This window comes from Puma concolor, chromosome A1 (assembly GCF_028749965.1).
Source record: "Puma concolor isolate L17-30 chromosome A1, mPumCon1.1.hap2, whole genome shotgun sequence".
NCBI lineage: Eukaryota > Metazoa > Chordata > Mammalia > Carnivora > Felidae > Puma > Puma concolor.
The window spans coordinates 81,491,187-81,514,425 of NC_141667.1; the positions used below are offsets into that span (position 1 = coordinate 81,491,187).

At 34.3% G+C, this 23,239-nt stretch overlaps 1 protein-coding gene across 2 annotated transcripts; it reads left to right on the forward strand.

Annotated features, from left to right (window-relative positions):
- The first annotated feature begins 110 nt into the window (after positions 1–110).
- On the forward strand, positions 111–21,708 carry RIOK2 (RIO kinase 2). Of its 2 annotated transcripts, none has more exons than XM_086692519.1 (10): positions 111–294; positions 2,623–2,761; positions 3,542–3,682; positions 5,741–5,916; positions 9,064–9,152; positions 11,105–11,296; positions 13,508–13,600; positions 14,792–15,316; positions 16,812–16,908; positions 21,422–21,708. In XM_086692519.1, exons 1-10 carry the CDS (start codon positions 229–231, stop codon positions 21,584–21,586), a joined length of 1,683 nt encoding a protein of 560 aa, XP_086548645.1. In that variant the 5' UTR covers positions 111–228; the 3' UTR covers positions 21,587–21,708. The 2 variants fall into 2 exon arrangements, with proteins under 2 accessions (XP_086548645.1, XP_025780146.1); XM_025924361.2 differs by having other exon boundaries at positions 112–294; positions 3,566–3,682.
- The last annotated feature ends 1,531 nt before the right edge of the window (positions 21,709–23,239 follow it).

The window sequence follows — 23,239 nt, forward strand, 5'->3', positions numbered from 1 at the left end:
GCACTGACCCATACTATATGCATCATAAAACTCAGAAGGCATTTCATTTTCCCACGCCAGATTAGTTCTTCTATTTATTAACAAGGACCTTCAGGAAGGATCAGCGCATGCGCGAACCATCCGGCGGCGGCGGCGGCGGTGGAGAGGCTTGAGAGAGGCTGGTGTGTGGGCTTACCTTGTGCTCCTCATCTGTTGTGAGGGAGACTTGTGGCTTGATCTTGGGCCGCCATGGGGCGAGTGAATGTAGCCAAGTTACGTTACATGAGCCGGGATGACTTCAGGGTTCTGACCGCGGTAAGAAGTTCGCCGTTTCTCCCTGTCCCCTGTCCTTTCCCACCGCGGTTCTTCTCTGCTCCTCGAACTCGGCTCTCAGCCGAGCACGCTGTAGGCCCTCCAAAGAGACCCAGACTAGGCACGGGGAAAAGACCCGACAGTCGGGTTTTTCAGAAGCTTTTGGTCGGAAGATTTCGTCTCCCCTAAAACAGAGCAGAGGCCCCTCTTCTAATCATTTCCTTCCTTTCTGCTCCCGTCTTGTACTCCAGAGCCACACTTGGCATCTCTGTGGCCTGGAAAGCCTCTGAACGCTCGGCTTCCCACCACCCGAGCAAGAGTTTAAGACTCTTGAGAATTGATAGCACTAAGTTCCTCACTCCCAGATTCACTTACATAGCATTTATTCAGTTTCATTCACTCAACGCTTATTTATCTGGTTTTTAGTGACAATCTTAGGGAATTCACCGGGGTACGAGACAAGAGTGACAGATCATCGAGTAAACGAATAAATAAATAAATAAACCAATAAGGAGGATAGTATCAGATATTAAGTGCTACGGAGATGATAACGAGAATAATAGAATAGAGACTTTGTGCACGTTTGGGATGGGGCGCATCGATGCCTTCGGTAAATGGCGTAGTCCACTGAATGTTTTAAACAGGGAAGTGACAAAAACTGATTTTACTGGTCATAGTCTTATGGCACAAATATCAGCAACACATAGATTAGGCATTCCCAGAATAAAACAATGACTTTTTTTTAGAAGATACCATCTTTTGCTTAAATAGGCAATACTTAAGGATTAAACTGTCAAATGCAAATTGATTATGAAGTTTGGAAGACACGTTTCTCTTCCCATAGATTATTTAATTCAGCTGTACTTTCTCTATACATCTGTCACTTCTGGTAGATAACCTTCCTTCTTTGCTTCATCAGCATGTTCACTTAATCCTTAATGCCTCTGACAGAAATAGGGGAGTCAAGAGAAAGAATGTTAGAGACTAGGAGAGATGGAACAAAGCACTGAAAATGAGTTAAGGTACGAGGTTTTGATTGGGACATCAAAACAGTGCCAGATTTATCTTCCAAAACTTGACTTCTGTGATATTTTAAACTCTTCTTTAAGGCTCACCAAGGAATGACCTACTCATTAAATAGAATATTTCAGTCTCAGTTGAGTCTTACCATCCTTGCTATCAGTGGCCACCTTTCCTTGACTCTCTCTTCCTTTACTTCTCAGGCGCCTTCTACATCAATAACCCTACTTTGACTGGCTACCCTTACCTTTTAATGTGAACTTCCCCCCAAATTCTGTTTCTCAACCCTCCTTTGTCTTCCATTATCTCTTACTTGATGATCACATCCACTTGGCAGCTTTATCTGTTACCTCTATCAAATAATTGACAATTTTTTCCCTTTAATTGTGACTTCATTACTGAGTATAGATGTATCTTTCCACTTTACCTTAAACATCTTTGTTTGAAGGACCTCCCAGAACTTGATTAGTGTCCTTAAAAAATCTCTGTTCATATATCACCCGTATGTAAACCCTTCACGGGGGTCCGTTTCTCAAAAAGAAATCTGAAACTCTTTGGTCTGCATTTCAAGGCTTTTTATATTTACTTAAAAGCATTTTACAGCCTTCCTTTCATGAACTCAATATTGCATCTGAGCTACCACTGTACTAGCTGTTGTTGTGCTCTGTACTGCCTTACATATGTGCCATGTCCAAATCTTTTGTCTTTCTCTGATATTCCCTTGTGTACTTTTTCTGTTTTTCTGCATCTCACAGTGAGTCTCAAGTGCCACTTCTTCCTGAAACTGATCCCTCAGCTAGAATTATTTTTGTTCATCCCTGAGCCACTTCTTTTTTAGCACTTACTGTTTCTTGCCTTCTAATAAAATTAGATGTATCGGTTCTTATTTACATTATTAGATAATAAATTCTCCAAAGAGTTGAGAGTTATTTGTGTATATTTTTCTATCTTCCACTATTCCTGCATGGTACTTTCATGTTAAATACCTTTTAATAAATATCTGGACTACCTATAGTTTTTACAGATAAACATTTAGATGTCAACAAATATCTTAATATTTGCCACATGTCCGTAATTGTTAAGCACTCACAGTTTTTACCTGTATAGTTTAGTATAGAGGCAGAATATGAATATCAGTGATTATATATCAAATTATGATTTAATATATGTCCAGAGAAGGTATCACTTATGTCTCCAATTGGTTGGGGAACTGCATGATCAGAGAAATTTGAAGGAGAAGTTAACTTCTTAGTAAGGTTTTGATAGTAGCTCTGTGTTGATTATGATTGCATATAATTCCTTTAATTTCAGGTTGAAATGGGCATGAAGAACCATGAAATAGTTCCCTGCAGTTTGGTTGCTTCTATAGCCAGCCTTAAACATGGTGGCTGTAATAAAGTTTTAAGAGAATTAGTGAAACATAAACTCATAGCTTGGGAGCGTACCAAAAGTAAGTATTTATGGCACCATTTGTGATTTTTCATATAACTGGCTTTCCCCAGAGCAGTCATTTTATTTTATTTTATTTTATTTTATTTGCAGAGCAGGCATTTAAAAAGGTAGAAAATCAAAGTTGCGAGAACAGCAAAACACTCTATCTAGACCCGAAAACCCACATACTTTTACCACGTTTTATTAGAGTAGTCACAGGGCCCACCCAGATAAACAGAGTAAAGAAATAGTCTCTATCTCCTCATAACAAATTCCAATTGCAGAAGAGCAAATAGGATAGAGATAATTGTTGCCACAATCTTTGGAAAATTTGCCACAGGACTCTAGAGCATTAACTCTCAAAATATCCATGGTGAGGAATGAGTTTGTTTCTTTCAACCTGCCATGGAGCCATACTTTATTATAAAATAACAGTTAAAAAGTAATTACTAGAAAAATGAAATTTAAAAACTGATAAAATACAGGCACAAATTCCTTATTGGAGCTAAAGACATTAAAAAAAAAAGTTTGGTGAAAGTGATTTAAAAAATACTGAACTTAACCACTTCATTCAGTTTCTGTGTCTTATCACAAACTAGTAGTATATATAGACTGGTGTCAGTCTGTGAGTTATGCTTTGAGTAACACCTCTCTAGAGAGAAAATACAAATTATAGGAAGAAATGCCAAAGTCATAGGACTGGGTAAGCTAATCTTTTCAGCTAAGACTTCTTACTGCTTAAATTCTTCTCATGACTTGAATTAATGTGACTTGATTGTGCGATATAACTAAAATACAGTCTTTCTCATTTTATTTTGTCTAGCTGTCCAGGGCTATCGGTTGACAAATGCAGGATATGATTACCTAGCTTTGAAAACACTTTCTTCTAGACAGGTAGTTGAATCTGTTGGAAACCAGATAGGTGTTGGCAAAGAATCTGGTAAGTGCTAACAGTACTACTGAACTCATTTTCTTTGCTTTAGTTTCTCTTTATATTTCTCTTTGAGAAAGCATTATCTTTTTTTTTTTTTTAATGTTTATTTATTTATTTTGAGAGAGTGCACCTGCCAGCATGAGCAGGGGGAGGGCCAGAGAGAGAGTGAAAGAGAACATCCCAAGCAGACTCTGCCACTGTTAGCACAGAGCCTGATGTGGTGCTGCATCCCATGAACCAAAGTATGAGATGATGACCTGGGCCAAAACCAAGAGTCAGACACTTATCCAACTGAACCACCCAGGTGCCCTGAGAAAACATATCTTTTAAATTTTTCCATTTTTTTCAGCTAAGCAGTGAATTGAAAAGTTAGTTGGAAGCAGTAAAGTTGATGAAATTACTCTTAGTTTGGTAGGTTATTGTTTTTCATAAGTCTCTCATTGAAAATTCAGTTATACCAAGAATTCATTTTCCGCTAATAACTGACATCTTTGGCAAATATATTATTTGTTCTTTTATATGTTATATAAATGGACATTTGTAAGAGTTAAAATATGTAACACAAGGAAGTATTAGAAGACAGTGACTAAAAGCTACAACACATTTTTCTACCGCAGAAATATGGCAAAATTAAGTATGTGTAGAACACAGAAAAAAGCATTCTAAAATAGCATTGAACAAATACATAATGCAAGATTGCTAAATACAGCAGTGTGTGTGTGTGTGAGAGAGAGAGAGAGAGAGAAATGTGTAAAATGAGGTAATTTAACACCTCTTTTTAGATAAGCTGCCTCTTATGTCCAATTTTTTCATTTAAAAAATAACATTTTTTTGTTTATAAGAACTTCACTGTATAAATCATAAATAGTACAAAAGAAAGTAAAATAAAAAGTAAAACTTTATCCTAACCAGGTCTCCATCTGTTGTCATACTTTTGAAAGCTGTTACTGTTGACTGCTGTCTTATATATCCTTCTTGGAATAGTCTATGTAAATAATAGTATATAATGCACTGAAAATATGTATATATACATATATATATCTTTTTAATCACAGGTAAAAGCAAATATTACTTGATTTTTTTCCATTTGATTCATTTGATTTGGGTTTTTTTTTTTTTAAGATTTTATTTTTAAGTAATCTCTACACCCAATGTGGGACTCAAACTTACAACCCCGAGATCAAGAGTCCCATACCATACTGACTGAGCCAGCCAGGTGTCCCTGGATGCGTTTCTGATATCATTTCATGTTAACAGATAGATCTTTCTCATAGTTATGTAGAGTATTACATGGTATGAGTGCTCTGTAATTGAATTTACCAGTCCCAGCTGTTATGGACATTTATGTTACTTCACCTTTTCTTTTGTAGGTAATGATGTGGTAGACACCCTTGTACACATGCCTCTGTGCACATGTACAAATAAATTTGTAAATACAGTCTTAGAAATTGAATTATTAGCACAAAAGTTAGTACATTTAAATTTTTGATATTATCAGATTTCCCTTCAAAAGTTTACGCCAGTTTATAATCCTGCCAATGTGAGAGATAGTTTGTTGATGTGTAATAATTAAAATCCTTATGAATAATTAGGACATGTTTTAAATGTCAGTATTAACAAATACCGACTTTTATTGATAATTGGAATACTTAGGGGAATATCTCCATTCTGATTACTATAGGATTATATTCTAACAACTGAATATTATTTATTGAAGCAGTTAAAGAATTGAACTTTGTGTTGTTGAAAAAGAAAATATTAAATTGCTTCTTATACGTGTAGGATGCTAAAAGACAATTACATTTTTCCCACTAAATTGAATTGTGTTGAGCACCTTTGGAAGTAATAACCTTTGACACACAACATCCCTCTTTTCTTTTGTAGTAGATATTAATACATGTCATTTTATTTTGGATTGCAGTTAAAATAATTTTGCTGAGTAGTAAGTATTCGTGGTTATTAGGAAAGATATAATTGATGTAAATAAAATCAAAATTAGGAAATTACAAGTGAACTTTTTGGAATGAAAGTATAATAATGCTCTTTTTTACATCTTGGCTCTAGATATTTACGTTGTTGCAAATGAAGAAGGGCAGCAATTTGCATTAAAGCTTCATAGGCTGGGAAGAACCTCCTTTCGAAATCTGAAAAACAAGCGTGATTATCATAAACACAGGCATAACATGTCTTGGCTTTATTTATCTCGTCTCTCTGCCATGAAAGAATTTGCTTACATGAAGGTATTTTGTAAATAATTTTATGTCTCTTAACCAAATAATACATGTAACTGAAAGGACGTAGTGACATTTACCAGTCTATTTTCCCCACATCTCTCTACCCCCAGTCCCAGTCATTACACTTAGTTTTAACTGTTAATTATTTTTGTTATTTGTTTTTCTGGTGATTTTTTTTTTTCTATGTGAAGGCATTTTTAATCGTTATTAATGCATAAAGGCAACAAGTATTCTGCAGTATTAATAAGGTATTACAATGCAAATTAACAAATAGCTTTAAGTAATTAGTGATGTAATTGCCTCACAAAGTGTGTGTGTGAATATGTATCTATTTAGTATACATAAATATGCATATGTTTGTCTCCAGTTGAAAACCCCAGGGAATTACCTCTAGTGATTATCTGTAGAAACCTTAGTGTCTCAGCTAAGTTGACTAGTACCTTTCCTTCACTTAATGGAGAAGAAATGTTGATGTACAAATTTGCATGCATATTAGGAATGGTAAAAATCTTTAGGTTTTCATCTTTTAACTTCAAAATTAAGTTCAGAATATATTTGTTAAGTTTCTTTAATAATCAAAATATATATCTTCGATAACATTTAAATTAAACAGAAAATAATACTGTATTTTTATTATTCTCCAGTAGTATTTATTTGTTACTACTTAACTTCACTTTTTAAAATTTTACATTATTAAAAGTCACCCTCGGGGCACTAGCTGGCTCAGTCAAAAGAGCATGCAACTCTTGATTTCCGGGTTATGAGTTTGAGCCCCACATTGGGTATGGAGTTTACTAAAAGTACATACATACATATGTACATAATTTACATACATAATGCTATAGTATGTGATTTGTAAATGAAAGTTTTGGAAGTTGCATTTTGGTGTTGAGTAGGTTAATTCATGTGCTTAAATTTTTAGTAGTTATGGGGGAAGAATTCTGAAGACAATGTAAATAGCTGATACTGATACCATACATGTTATGTGTTTCTTGTCTTATATACTAATGGTTTGTGTCTTATAATATTCAGTAAATAAGCAGTTTGGTAGAGATTATTACACATTTTCCTAAAACTGTATTAGGTGTTTTCTCAGATGTTTATATGAAGATACTAGAATAGAAGCAGACTGTGCATCAATAGCTCCTTAAATTTATTCTCTTTTTTCCTAGGAGGGAGTAAGATTAAATTTAATTAGATAAAATAAGATTAGGGAGTAAGCCATAGTGCAAGAGCTAGACCATTATGACAGTAGTTAAGGTTATATGCTATTGAGCTGCCAAAGCATGTTCAGAACTACTTGTACTGAAAAAAATCTTCAAAGCCAAACAAACAAAAATCTTTGGGGAGTGGAGTTCAGTTCCTCAGCAAGGAAGATAGGAAATAAATGCTTTATGAAATTAGCCCTATTCATAAATATGTACGGAGTATGAATTGTATGCCTACCACACTGTGTTAAGTACCTGGCATAGGGTGGGCTAAAGGTGTGGCTACCAAAGGAATAAGTAATGAAGTCAAGCATCTATAAGTTGGGAATATAACACAAATATACATAAAGAAACATTTAAAAATTAAATTATATGTTAAGCTTAGAGAAACTTCTGTAAAGTAGAATAGTTGATGAAAGAGGTTTCATAAAGCAAGTAGGAGTTGAGTAGAGTCATGAAGCATGCATATGATTTGTCTCTAAGGATAAGATAGTAAGACAGTGTTCTTTGCAAAGGAGCTCTGTGCTGACAGCTCAGAGCCTGGAGCTTGCTTCAGATTCTGTGTCTCTCTCTTTCTCTGCCCCTCCCCTGCTCACCCTCTGTCTCTGTCTCTCTTTCAAAAATAAATGATCATTATATATGTACATTATATACATGTATATCATATATAATACATATTACATATATAATATATATTATATATGTGTCTATATATTATAAATATAGACATGTATATATTATATATAGTATATATTTACATTATATATTATATATGTGTATGTTATATATGTAATATATTGTGTGTAATATAAATATTACATAGACTGTTATATATATTATGTTTATAATATAAATATATTATATACATATAATATATATATTTTTTAAAAAGAGTATTGGGAAAACTAGGACCTGATATGTGGATTAAAGAGAGTTCTGAAAACTAGGAAAAGTTGTTGAGACTGAAATCAATATTTATAAACATTGTAGATTGTTCTGAATGGAGCATTGACCTAAGTATTTTAGTTTGGTATTGGTACCCAAAATAAAGGTTAGTTATGGTGGCAAGAGCTAGAACCACTGTTAGAGCAATCAGGTATAAATAACAAAGGCCTACTTTCAAATGGTAACATTCCAAATTGCAGAGAGCATAAACCTAACATATTTTGGAGGAAGTAATAACAGGACTTTGTAAGCAAAAGGTAGAAGAAGTTAAGCATAAGAAGTTAAGAAAAGATGGATTTATGGATGATCTGAAGTAATATGACTCAGACTACTACTGTGTGTATTTGTTACATAATTTACATTGTATATTGTGGTCTGAAGAAAAAGGTCAATGCTCTGTAAGCTACAATACCTGATCTTTTGGGATATTTCATTTTCTAATCTGCCAGAAGACAAGAGTATTTCCTCACTCACAGTTTATTTCCATTTGAATTTTTAAGCACACTCCCAATTGATGGCAGAAATGTAAAAAAATAGGAGGATATATCCTGGGGTGCCTGGCTGGCTCAGTTGGTAGAGAGTGTGACTGTTGATCATGAGTTCAAGCCCCACATTGGACATGGAGCCTAATTAAAATAAAGATTAAAAAATAATAAGTATAATAAAAAAATAAATAAAATGAAGAGGGTATATCCTAGGAGATTATAGGCTTCTTGGGGACAGGCTTTTTTACATTCATTTCTGTAACCCTAGCACCATGTATAATATTTAGTAAATGTTCAGTAAATTAGCGTTTGGTGAAAAAGTGAATTGTTAACTGGTTTAAAATTTTATTTTATGTGTAGCTCATTTTGTGCTGTGAATAAGCCATAAATAATCACGTGTGATTTTGTAAAATCTTGTATGTTTCTTCTAGTTGTGGGCAGGTATGTTTACTTTTATTTTACCCTAAATATTAATGACCTCTTCTTTAGTTTATACCTGTTTTGCTATATTTTAGGCATTGTATGAGAGGAAATTTCCAGTCCCAAAACCGATTGATTATAATCGCCATGCAGTGGTAATGGAACTCGTAAGTGGCTATCCTCTGTAAGTATTTATTATTCTTGAAACTCTGGATTCTAATAAATAAATGTAAAGTTTAGTTTTCAAAAAATATTTTTAATTAAATGAAATATTGCTTCTGGAAGGTTAGAAATTACCACAAAACAATAGTCTCACATGCAAATTAAAAATTCAATTTTGTTCTGATAGTATGAATTTTGTAATCTCTGTAATTTATTCAGCATGTATTTATTAGTAATCTAGTATATACTAAGCACTGTTTTAGTAGGCCTACCAGTGAACAAAACAAAATCTCTGCCTTCATAGAGTTTATGTTCTGATAGAAAGAGACATGCAGTAAATAGCTAAACAAGGAAATACATGATTATCAGATGGTAGAAAATGTTATAGATAAAAATAAAGTAGGTAAGGGGACAGGGAGTACTGAGGTGAGTGGAGGAAACTGCTATTTTACATGAAATGGTCAGGAAGAGTCTCATTGATAAAGTATTTTTGAGCATAATCCTAAAATAAGTGAGAGAGAAAACCATGCAGATATCTAAGAGATCCAGACAGAGGCACCAGCAAAGTACATAAATCCTGGGATTGGAGCATGCCTGCATGTTCAGGAAGCAGTGAGGAGGCTAGTGTGGCTGGAGTTGAGTGGATGAGGGCAGAGATAAAAAGTGATGAGATCAGAGAGGCAACAGGGGACTAGATCATTTAAGGTTTGTAGGCAATTGCAAGGAACTTTTAGTTTCTTTTTTAGTACATTTGACATACAAATTTAAATTGTACAGCATGTTGATTTCACATGTTTATATATTGCAGTGTCATTGTCATTGTAGCAATAGCACAAGGCTTTTTTATTTTGTTTTGGATAGGAATCCATTGGAGGAATTTGAACTGAGAAGAGGCATGATGTGACTAATGTTTTAATAGAATCGCTGTGGCTTTTGTTTTGAGAATAGATTGAAAGGTGACAAGGACAGAATTAGGAAGAAAAGCTAGGAAATTATTGCAATAATCCAGTCAAGAGATGATGGTATTTAGATCAGAGTTGTGGATGTGAAGGTGATAAAAAGTGGTTAGATTCTGAATATGTTTTGCAGGTAGAACCAACACGATTTGTTAGGGATTGGATATCAATATGAAGAAAGGGAAAGTCAAGGATAACACCAAGATTTTGGGCCTGAATAACAAATTAATTGGAGGTACAAAGTTGTCATTTACAGAAATGAGAAAGGCTGCAGGAAGAGCAGCTTGGAGTTAGAGGATGGGATAGAATCAGAGGTTCAGTATGGGACATGCTTAAGTTTGAGATGCCTTGGATTTCAGAGAAGTATAGATTGAGGTGTTTAAAGCCACCAGCGTAAATGAGATCACCAAGAATTATTCTAAATAAAGGCTCCTAGTATTAACCTTTGAGCTCCAAAGTTTAAATGTCTGGGGAAAGATGAAGAACTAGTGAAAAAGACTGAGAAGGAATGATAAATATGGAAAGAGGACAGCCTGAAGAGTTGGTGTACCAAGAGTCAAGTGAAGGAAGCATTTCAGCGGGGGTGCAGGGCGGGGGGCGGAGGGGAAGAGGTTAACTGAGAGACCGCATATGATGAAGTCTGAATTGACCACTGGATTTAGCAACATGGAAATCATTGGTAGTTTTGACTCTACCTATTGCATTCAAACGAAGTAGATGAAAACCTGTTTAAAATGAGTTCATTAGAATGGGAGGGAAAAAATGAAGTAAGTACATGTAGAGGAGTTGGGCTGTAATTATCCATGAAAGTATGTAGTAGAAAGAGAATATAGAGTTGAGACAGGGTGTGGCTTTTTTTTTTTTTTTTTAAATATGTGGGAGCTGTTACATCTTGTCTGTGTGCTAATAGAAATGAAGAGAAAGCTGATAGGGAATTAAGAAATGGAAAAAATAATACGCATGCCTGCTTTCATGAAAATCCTAAATGAATATAAATAACCTGTTTTCACACTTTCAGATGTCAGATACACCATGTTGAAGACCCTGCATCTGTATATGATGAAGCTATGGACCTAATTGTCAAACTTGCAAATCATGGACTGATTCATGGAGATTTCAATGAATTCAATCTCATTTTGGATAAAGATGACCACATCACCATGATTGATTTTCCACAGATGGTTTCAACTTCTCATCACAATGCTGAATGGTATATGCTAAAAGTGATTCTGGATATGGGTGTGTTTACGTGTGATGCAGTCATTTTTTTCTTAATTTTTTTTAACTTTGTAATACCGTGATTTGGGTCAATAACTGGTTTGAAGTGACTGATGTTGATGGTCTAAAAATTTGTTCTTTTATTAAAGGATACAAACTAGGATTTCCCCCCCAAGAGAACCTATCTTATTCCTCAGTATTTTAAAGGGGAGAAAATGCACTTTGATCCAGTTGTTAAAAACCTAGTCATTAAGTTTTTGCTGTACATGGGAAATCTGAAGAAACTGCCTGCTTTATAAACCATCAAAAGAATTTGAATTACTTGTGTAATCGGACAGACTTCTGAAAGTCAAACTTTCTTAGGTGGAAAGTTCAGCAAACTTTTATTCAAACAGACTTTTACGTGGAAGCCCAATTTTTAAAACAAAGTCTGCCCAGAAGTAGAGACATAGAGAAGGGAACCCTAGGACCCCATCCTCTCTCTGCTCCATAGTTGCCTCCAAGAGTGTTTCACCAAGCATAATTTTATAATCATGATGGCCTTAGTAAAAATTATGACCTTGAGGTGGACTCAGTTACCAGACCAAGAATATCTCTCCTATCATTTTTAGTTTTTATTTTATCATTAGAAAAAAACTCATGTAAAACCTCATCCCTAACAGGGCAGAATCTCTTTATATACTGTGGTAATCTTACTCTTCACATTACTTAACCATGTAAGCCAGCCAAGTTATGAAGTATGACAATATTTTACTTTGTATTTCGTGACGTAATTGATTGTAATCAAAGCTGAATATTTTTTACCTTCCTTTCCAAGTTATGAGAAACTTCTCCTTTCTCCTGAAGATAATAATCGCTATCATTTACAAATAAGAGTGTATGAATTCTTGCAAAGTTTGAACTCAAACCAGTTTGTGTTCAGTCAAACTTTTCTTCCTACAGATTTTCATAAGAAAATGTCTATACTTATTCCAGAAAAAGAAGATGTCATTTAAATATAAATTTAAAGAATATTTTTAACCAAAAAATATTAATAGATTAACACCTGGTGTTTGAGTGTTTAACATATCTTTAGATGATGACTCATCACCATTTTTATTACTGTGGGGTAACAGTCACACAATGAAAGAATATTCAGGAACCACCAGAAGTAGAGAAGGAAATGATGACAAATTGTGATATTCAAAGTGTAGGCTGCATTATTTTGTAGGGAAACAGTATGATTTAACTTGCTATTTAATGGAGAAGTACTAGGGTAAAGGAGTTGTACTATGTAGCAGAAATTAAGATGTAAATTAATTAATAAATAATTATAAAAAGACCTATGTCTGCTTTTTGAAGATTTTGAGAGTTTGTCTAATTAGATGAAACATAGACATAAATAAAAAGATAATTTTTAATTTACTGAGGTTTTTCCCTGGGTGCCCTAAAATTAGGAAAGATTAGCACCATTATCTGTTTCCAGACTTTCTCTGAAATATTAATATTCAAGCAGATAGTGAATTCTATGTGACCCTGTTTCTTAATTCTCCCTTATCTAGAAACCTAGAGAATTTAATCTGTTCTCACTGCTTTATGGTGGCCTAAAAAAGCAACCTGATACAGGTCCTTCTACCATTGGTCCAGATTAGCGTGTCTTCAGATCATTGTTTATAAGCCACAGCATTATTTATCTCTTTTGGATGTTCTTGCAAATTAGCTAATGGATAATAAAGGTATATAAACATAATTTAATGGTCCCCAAACTTTTTCTTATGTGTCACTAATCTGTTTCGTCTTTAAGCTTTTGTAGATGGGGTTCTAGTGGGTATAGCTGATGAGAAGTATAACCAGACAGGCTGGAGACTAAAGAGGAAAAGTGGAAACCTGCCCCTAACTGCAGACCCAGTCTTTTTTTTCTGAGATTCAGATGCATGTTATTTTCTCTTAGTATGTCTATTACAGTATGGGAAGGCCTCTAGTTTTCTAACTATAGGGACCATATGCCTTTGAAAGCTTATATTTTCTATTAGTTCCTCTGCTTTTTTGTTTTGTTTTTGTTTTTCAAACACACTGGCATCTGATTTGTCTCTTTTCTTTCTTGTGAGTAACATCTTTCTTCATATAATGATTAGCAATATCATTAATAAGTATATTGTCATTGGTTAATGAGGAAAAACATGAGCAACAAAGACTATATCAAAAATGATTCTTCCTTTTGCAGGTATTTTGACAGAGATGTTAAATGCATTAGAGATTTCTTCATGAAACGTTTCAGCTATGAAAGTGAGCTTTACCCAACTTTTAGTGATATCAGGTTTGTACTCTGCTTTGTTTAAAATAATAAAAACTGTTTAAATATATGATTTATTGGGGCACCTGGATGGCTCAGTCAGTTGAGCATCCAACTCGATTTCGGCTCAGGTCATCATCCCAAGGTCGTAGGATAGAACTCAGCGTGGAGCCTGCTTAGGATTCTCTCTCTTTCTCTCTCTCTCTCTCTCTCTCTCTCTCTCTCTCTCTCTCTCTCTCTCTCTCTGACTCTCTGTCTCTCTCCTTCTACCTTTCCCCCTCCCTGTCTCCCTCTGTCCCTCCCTCCCTCTCCCTCTCTGCCTCTCTCTGAAATAAAAATAAATAAATAATACTTGATTTACTTAGTTCTGAAAAGTTTAACAGTTTCATCTAAAAAATTTCCAAATAGTAACCATTGACACATAATCATTGTTGAGTATCATTGCTGTCTAGTGTATAAATGAAACTTAAAAACTAGAAAATCCTGCCTTTGTGCCTTTGGTCTATTAAGGCTATGTTTGTGAATTTTAGGGGAGTAACACATTTAGTTTCTTATAAATTCACGAACTTTTATTCATATTGGAGTTTATGTTTTTCCTTTATACAGAACAGAAGCTATATTTACTTGATTTATGGAACATAATTATATGTAAATTTTCAAAGCAAAACTTTTTCATTTATTTTATATTCTTAATTATGACACTTTTGTGCTTTGGGATGATAGAACTTCAAAGAAGAAATCTTTAGCACCCATTAAAGTCAATTTATTAAATCATTATCAACTGAAGTTTCTGTAACCTTTCTGCTAATATTTGTTGCTTTTAATAGTCAGTCTTTGCATGTGCACACACACATGCAAACTAAGGAGGAGCAGAGAGAGAAGGAGAGAGAATCCCAATCAGGCTCTGTACTGTAAGCACAGTCCAATCCAGGGCTCGATCTCATAAACCTTGAGATTGTGACCTGAGCCAAAACCAAAATTCGGACTCTTAACCAAATGAGCCAGGCAGTCATCCCCATAGTCATTTTGTTCTTAAGTGACAACAAAAATGTATCTTTTACATTTGTATATTTAACTATTACATTTTAGGCAAAGAAAAAATCTTTAAAATACGTTAACTATTAAATTCATTTCAGAATTATAATTTATCAGAATAATAAATACTTACCCATGTCAGGTAGATTTTTTCCTAATGTTTGTCATTCTTTTTTCTAGGAGGGAGGACTCTCTTGATGTAGAGGTTTCTGCCAGCGGCTACACAAAGGAAATGCAGACAGATGATGAATTGCTTCATCCATTAGGTCCAGATGATGAAAATACTGAAACAGAAGACGGACTTGAATTCTCACCTTCTGATGAAGAGTTGTCAGAAAAAGCAAAGTTTCATAAAGCAAAAAATCAAAGTGATCAGAAGTCTGCAGATGAATCCGCTGACTACTGTTGCATATCATCTGGACACCTTGAACAAATAAAGGGAGAGGATTCGTCAGAGGAGAGTGCTGATGCACAAAATTTTGAATTACCTGAATTCAGTCAAGCTTTAGAAGAAATAAAAGGTCAAGTTATTGACAACAATTCTGTAACTGAATGTTCTGAGGAGACAGACAAAATTGAAAATGACACTAGGCAAAATGGTAAACCAGGTCAAGGAGGAATCCCCATGAGCTCTGAAGACTATGAAGATGCATGCCCTCATCTGATTGCCTTGTCGTCAGTAAACAAAGAATTCAGGTCTTTCAGGTATAGATTTCTGTTGATTGATTTTTTTTTTTTTTTTACTTTAATGTGGAGACCTATACTTTCTTCAATTCTGATAAATGAGTGGCGTTTTTGTTCTTGTTTTTCAAATGATATAACAGAGCTGTATTCTGTCCCATTATGTTTAAAAACTGAGAAAGCAAATAACCCTTTTATTGTTAAAATTTAGATTACCTTCTACAATGGACCTAATCCTCGGCAATTTATTGATTCGTTTTTAAACAGTTCTGCCTTAAAAATGCAAACTGATTACTTTAAAAGAATTATTTACAATAATTGGTAAATTGGTCAAGTTCTAGATGTACGAATGCTCATATATTTTTGTAGTTGTATATGTGTTTGGTTTATATGTAGTCCAGTAAACATGTAGTAAATGTGCTCTCTTAAGATATCTACTTAGAGTGAATTTTTTCTGGTACTTTGAACCTTCTATCAATATTTGTTCATGTATAGTTAAAATTATTTAACATTATATGTTTTTTTTTCTAAGAGTTTTTTTTTTTTCTTGCAAATATTAATGAATTAACAGCCTGAACTTAGCAAAAGATAAAAAGTTTAATTTTTATATTTGGAATAGTTTATCCTGAATCATGAAAGGAGTTTTAATTATTTCAAAATAGTAATAAGACAAAACTATATCAGTAGTACATTTATTAGGCATTTCTCAGTACATCCTAAGGCTGTCTTTAGAGTTTTATCGTGAAACAAAACATGAAAATTTTGTGCCTTTTCTGTAAAACTGTATCTGGAGTCTCGGGGCAATTACAAGTCAAATAATAAATTTGTAAAATTAAAATTATAAGTTAAAATCAAGAGTGGCAGGGACTGAGGATTTTAAGTAATTGAAGAAAATCTACAGAGGTTAAAGAGTCTTGGCACAGAATAACTTGTTCTCTTTAAACACATGTTGGGCAAAATTTGTATTATTCAGAGTAGAAACATAAGAGATGTTGCTGAAAAATATTGACTGTTCGGTGTTAATATGGTCTGAGTGTCTTAAACTTTGTATATATTAAAACTTTGAGCAATGTGTAAAACAAGTTTGTTTCCATCATTGCAGTTTTTCTCCCTTAGCAGGGCAGATGATACAGATTAAGAATACTGCCTCTGGTCCCATTACATCTTTTGTTGTTTAGGAGATGGCAGGGAAGTATTCTAAGAATTTAAATGTAAGAGGCAGATATGTGTAAAGTTCAATGAAAGAACAAAAGATTAGCAGAAAAGAGATATAAATTCTGGGGAAGTGGTAACAAATTTTGATGGCTGAAACATTCTAACGTTTTGCAGTTTTGATGGTGACTATTAGAATGCTGAAAAATGGAAATTATTAATATATTGGGCTGAATTGTGAAATGTGTGAGTTTTACCTTCACAGAAATTTCAAATATAACGATATTTTATTATGTAAGGATAAGTATAAATGACACATAATTAACTATAAAAAATTAGGTAATTTGTGACTTTGTTTTAATTTTAGAGATGAAGAAAGTATGGAAGATACTAAACAGTACAGAACAAGAACTCTGAGTGTTACTTCTGTGGGCAGTGTTTTAAGCTGTTCAACAATTCCTCCGGTAACTATTCATTCTTTTCCAAATGTTGATTAGGTCACTACCCTGGTTGGATTGTAGACACTCAGGATATGGTCTAGTCCTTGCATCTTAACAATGAGGAAATTGAGGCCCAGATAGGTTACATGACTTTGCTCAAGATTACCCAGCTAGTGACAGCAATGCAGCTACAGTGTGAAGATGTGCCAGCTTCACTAAATTTTAAAGGAGAAAAATAGGTAATTTAAAAATTTTTGACCTAAAGGTTTTGCTAGACATTTAGCAGCAATGTTCAAAAGAATTTCTTAAGGGACACTTTGTGTGCAGGATAGTGAACACAAATAGTCCAGTTCCTGGATTTTACTGCCTGCCGTACTCTCCAGGCTGTCCAAGAGGAAGAATCAGTTTACTTCCTTTGTAGATTTTAAGGAAAGAGATAAAATTACATACTTGGTGTATTGGGGACTTCCCTTGTACTTAAAGCCATTAAGCTGCATATCCTTAAAACCAGTTTTTAGTGATAACTTCATTTAATATAAACAAAAGAAGAAAATCAATTTAGAAGTTAGAAAGGAGGCAATAGGGGCACCTGGATGGCTCAGTTGGCTGAGCATCCTACTTCAGCTGAGGTCATGATATCACAGTTCATGTGTTCAAGCCCCACATCAGGCTTTGCACTGATAGCTCAGAGGCTGCTTTGGATTCTCTCTCTCCCTTTCTCTGCGCCCCTCTCCCATTAGTGCTCTCCTATCTCTCTCTCTTTCTTTGTCAAAAATAAACATTAAAAGGGGCACCTGGGTGGCTCAGTAGGTTAAGCATCTGACTTTTGGTTTCGGCTCAGGTCATGATCTCATGGTTTTTGAGTTCGAGCTCTGCATCAGACTCTGCTGACAGCATGGTGCCTGCTTGACATTGTTTCTCCCTCTTTCTCTCCCTCTCTCTCTGCCCCTCCCCTGCTCACTCTCTCTCACACTCACTCTCAAAAATAAATGGAGTTAAAATTTAAAAAATAAAAGGGAACATTAAAAAATTTAGAAAAAAAACCAGGAAGAAATAAAATTATGTGGAATATGAATTCAAAATAAAAGAATTTTGTTTTTACTGGACTTATGATTTCCAAATTCATATATTGTCCGATAAGTTAAAATGTGTGTCCTATGGATATAATATGGGATATTTACAAAATTAAATCAGAATTATAAAAGATAGGCTTAAAAGAACATACTGTATTCTATAACGTAACACATTTTTAATGGTTCTAGGAACTTTCTTGATAATACGAACATTCAGAGTTTTGAGACCAAAATAAAAGTGAAATTCTATAAACGTATTGATTTTTATATACTCTTTTCTGCTGAGCTTATAATTTACTTGATATTCTAGATGAAAACTATAAATGTTTGGAATTTTTGAAACATCTATTAATTATATTAAAAGATAAAAATTTCCCTTTAAGTATTATCAACCTGTCTTTATTAAGAATTTCTCACACTTTATGATTGTCTGTCCACCCTTGGCTTTGATATTTTCTATACTTGAGTTTTATTTACACTCTTTTCTTTGATTTCTCAGATTCCAAACATAAGTGCTTTTATACAATTACAGTGGCATAAAATTGGCAACCACATATAAAGAAAAATTTAGATTACTAACTCATGCTAAGTTATGCTGTCTTTTGTATATAAAAGATGACACTGACATTGTCTGTAAGTCTTGACTTTACCTCATTTCCTTTATAGCTAATAGGAATTTAAAGTTTAAGATGGGGTCAAACCTATAATGAATTGCATTATAAAATACAAATTTGCCTTCTAAGAGGAAAAAGATCTCTTCAGCCAGCTTGATCAAAAAGATTTCCCTCTAATCATTGGAAACAAATTGATGATCTTAACTCTACATTCTTTTGAAAATTTGGTCACCTTTTTTTTCCTTGAGGTCACATTTCATTTTGTTAAAAAGTCATAAGAAAAGAAACTTTATTTTTTTACCTCTGTTAATTTGATGATTATTTTCCTATATGGTAAAAGATTTTCTCTGTTCTTTGAAACTGTAATTGTAAGATGTTTTCTTCATATAAATAACTTCTGTCGTTCTCTATTTATTGGCAAAGTTGCCACCTGTGAACCCTGTTCTTTCTAATATGTAACAAATCCTTATTAAACATTTAGGTATATTGCTTTTTAATAAACATATGGCCCACAACAACCAAACAACAGAATCAACAAAATGCATGATTTTTGCTTAATTTTTTATGTACTCCCTGAAATAATACACAAGTATTTTTTAAAAAATAAATACTAGGGGCGCCTGGGTGGCGCAGTCGGTTAATCGTCCGACTTCGGCCAGGTCACGATCTCGCGGTCCGTGAGTTTGAGCCCCGCGTCGGGCTCTGGGCTGATGGCTCAGAGCCTGGAGCCTGTTTCCGATTCTGTGTCTCCCTCTCTCTCTGCCCCTCCCCCGTTCATGCTCTCTCTCTGTCCCAAAAATAAATAAACGTTGAAAAAATAAATAAATAAAATAAATACTAAATGAGATTTTTCTCCTGCCTTTTTTTTTTTTTTTTTTTGAGAGAGAATGAGAGAGAGAGAGAGGGAGAGAGAATCTTAAGCAGGGTCTACACTGTTGCATGGAGCCAGATGCAGGGCTCAAACTCCTGAACCATGAGATCATGACCTGAGCTGAAATCAACAGTTGGACACTTAACCTACTGAGCCACCCAGGCACCCCTTCCACTTTTTTTTAACATGAAAAAAATTAACCTTGTAGGATTCATAAATTGTCCTGGATTAGAAGGAGGAGCATGCATACTAATCCATTATTTCCTTATTTTCTTGAGCTTCTTGATATGATTATCCTGTGGTCTCATCAAAGTAAAGAACCAAGGGGAAATTCACACAGAATATTTAGAAAAGAAATTGATTTTTTTTTCTTGAAAATATTCTAGAGGCCTCTGAATTCCTCTGGTTTTAAGTGTGGTACATGCTCTACTGTTGTCTTCCTGGGATGATCTCTCCTTTCCTATTTGTTTGGTTGCCTCTTTTCTAGTTCCATCTCTTTATTTGGCAGTATTGATTCCAGTAGTTTTTGAGTGAATGGTAGAAGCGGTACTTTTTATTGCTAAAAATGTCTTTTTATCCTGTTCTCACACTGGAATGGGAGTTTTAAGTGTTCGAGTTGTAGTTTGGAAATGATTTTCCTTCAGAATTTTGAAAGTATTGCTCTCTTATCTTTGTTGTAGTTAAGATGTTTTTCTCATTCAGGGTTCTGGTCTCTTGCTGGGGTGAGTAGGCTATGATAATTGCCTGTCTTCTTCCTAGGATAGGGAGGGGTGCTAGAGCCCAGTCATACTTGTTCTAAACTTTTCAGCCAGTCCTACAGCTTTCAGTTCTGAAACTTCTGAGGTACCAGTTCCTTCTAAGTCTCCTGCCTTACTGGGTTTGGGGAACTACATCTCATGGGATATCAGCCTCTGCAGGGAATTGAAAACTGAATGTTCCATCTGTTTATTTTCTTAACCTTTTTTCCCATTGGGAATCAGTAGACTAAAATCAAGAGGGATGACTTGTTAAAGCCTGTTAATTGAATGTAGTCTGCTTACCTATGTAAAAATGCAAAGTCTGCTTTTAACTTATCTGGTCCAAGTTTTATAATACACATGTGCAATTCAAGAAACATAAGCCGAGTAGTTAGGCCATTTTTACCTCAGATTGATTATTCTCTAATTTTTTTAACTTGACAGGTTTTAATAAATGTTTCTTTGTGCCTAGCAGAGTGTAGGGCATATTAACAAGAGACCTTTCCTTCAATGCTTGCAGTGTTTATTTCTTTTTTAGGAAATAAGTAGGGTGGTACAAGGGTATATACAATTAAATAACAGGCTGTAGTGCTTCAGAGGAAGAAAAGATTATTGGGAGCAGAATATTCAAACTTTTATTCATCTTGTAAGTGACATTGGCAGCCTGGGTCTTAATAAGAAATAATTTGAAGTTATGATTATTCACTGAGAAAACATTCTACATCTCCCAGAAACTGTGTGAAGACTTTACCATGTAACTGCTGCCATCAGGTCGTCTCTACACCTGAAGTTATGAAGGCACTCTTGGATAAATTTTGGCCAGTAGTGAATGCTTTCAAACATAATTTTCTACTACAAAGCCATGTCTACTTTTACCTCAAAAGCAGAGGAACAAGCAGTTTTTTATCTTGTTGGGTAAATTTTTTTTGTTTTTGTTTTCAGTTTTCCTCATGGACACTAGGTGGCACTGTTGTGGTTTGTTATTCAAAGAATTGTGACTACTACTTTTTGCTATAATCTGTATTTCTATTAGGAATTTAATTTCTTCTATTTTATAACCATTAATTTGTGGTTTATTTTGTTGCTGGTTCATATGGTACTGTCAGTGTTTGGAATTTAAGAAATCCATGCTTGTTAACAAATATGAAAAATAGTAACAATGTAAATCTTTGTTTTATTGAATATTGTCTCCTTATTAAAATGTTCAGTAATCAGTAATACTAATTCATGAAATCTTTCCAGGAATTGGTGAAACAGAAGGTGAAACGTCAGTTGACAAAACAGCAAAAATCAGCTGCCAGACGTCGATTACAGAAAGGAGAAGCAAATATATTTACAAAACAACGGAGAGAAAACATGCAAAATATTAAGTCAAGCTTGGAAGCAGCTAACTTTTGGGGAGAGTAATATATTTAAGATTTTGAATGTTTTCCAGAACATTAGTCTGATCCCCTTTTAAGCCATCTTTAGTCTTTTCTAGACCAAGGCAGATACATAAATAGATAAATAAACTCTCTTTCATATATTAATTTGACTCCTTTGGTATGTGTCTTCTAAAGAATAATTTTAGTAATTCTGCTAAACCAATTTAATTCCTCCAAATATTTTAGATGATTAGTCAATCTGCTAAAATCTGTTTTTTAAAATAATCTTTATTAGGAATATTTGTGTATTTAAAAAAAAACTAAATTTCACTATTTGTGTTGCTTTTTGTTCTCTACCAAAAACAAGTAGATTCCATGGTATCAAATCGCAGTTTTTCCACTTGGTAATGAAAAGAACTTTAAGCAAGTCGTATATGTGTCTCTCTCCTTTTCCACCTCAATTTTCTTACTATTACAATGGATTTGTAACTATTTAATACGGTTGTTTTTAGGACTAGGTGAGATAATACACAGAAGCGCTAAGAACAATGCCCAGCACTTTGTAAACATTCATTAAAGTATAGCTTTTAGAATGATACAATGATTGTAATCATGTTTAGCTTTCTGATACTCTGCTAACAATTTGTTTTTATTTTCTTTAACCACTGGGAGAATTTACTGCCACCTGTTTTTCTTAGGCTTCAGTATTTTTTTTTTTTTTTTTTTTAGCGTTTATTTGAGAGAGAGAGAATATGGGCGCGATCTGGAGAGGGTCAGAGAGAGAGGGAAAGAGAGAATTCCAAGCAGGTTCCATGCTGTCAGCACAGAGTCCCAACGCAAGGCTCAATCTCACTAATAACTATGAGATCATGACCTGAACCGGTATCAAGAATTGGACACTTAATTGACTGAGCCACCCAGGTGCCCCAAGGCTCCAGTATTAAGGATCAGCTGGTGATGCATAATTTTGTTTTCCACTATTTAAATTGGTAATGTGGTCATGGGAACAGAAAGTTGCCGTAGTCTCACCAGTTTCCATATTTGTCCGTTTTTATGCAGGCCTGAGCAGAAGTAGAAGAGTTAGGAGTATAAGGAGGTAGAAGGGATAAGGAATGAAAACCTCTTTCTAATATTCTTGGGTGGGTCCAAAACATGTTTTCACTTAACAAGTAAATAGTGCAGGGGAAAGAAAATACATAAGGCATTGTAATACAAAGACTTTGTAATCCAGTGAGATTGGAAGATGGGTGCTTAAGTACATCTACCTGATGATATTCAAGTCTCAGCATCACCCAGTAGGCCAGAAGAGGGGCATCACCTATGGGAAAAAAAAATGACCACTAGATGGCAATGTCACTACACAATCACCAGCCAGAATGTCCTAAAATTACTTGCATCAGTGGTAATGATCTACTAGAGGAAATAACAGCAGATTTATTTCCAAGAATGATAAAGACAGCAGATTCCCTTTCACCTTTGTAAAATTCATTCTTCTATTTGCAAGACCTATCATTAATAAATACCTTTAATTACATAGACACAAGAAAATGTCCAATTCCCTTGAAAATTAACTTAACGCTAACTTGGAAAGTGTTTACCTAGCTTCGAATTTTAGGTGTGTCTTCACAGCATTTACTAAATAGATCTACTTATAAGCATTTCAGTAAAATAATGTTGAAGACATCTTAATAGAACC

Coding starts and splice junctions, on each gene's coding strand:
- RIOK2 (XM_086692519.1), top strand. CDS start 229: ATGGGGCGAGTGAATGTAGCCAAGTTACGTTACATGAGCCGGGATGAC. Junction 295..2,622: donor ACTTCAGGGTTCTGACCGCG/GTAAGAAGTTCG, acceptor CTTTAATTTCAG/GTTGAAATGGGCATGAAGAA. Junction 9,153..11,104: donor CTCGTAAGTGGCTATCCTCT/GTAAGTATTTAT, acceptor TCACACTTTCAG/ATGTCAGATACACCATGTTG.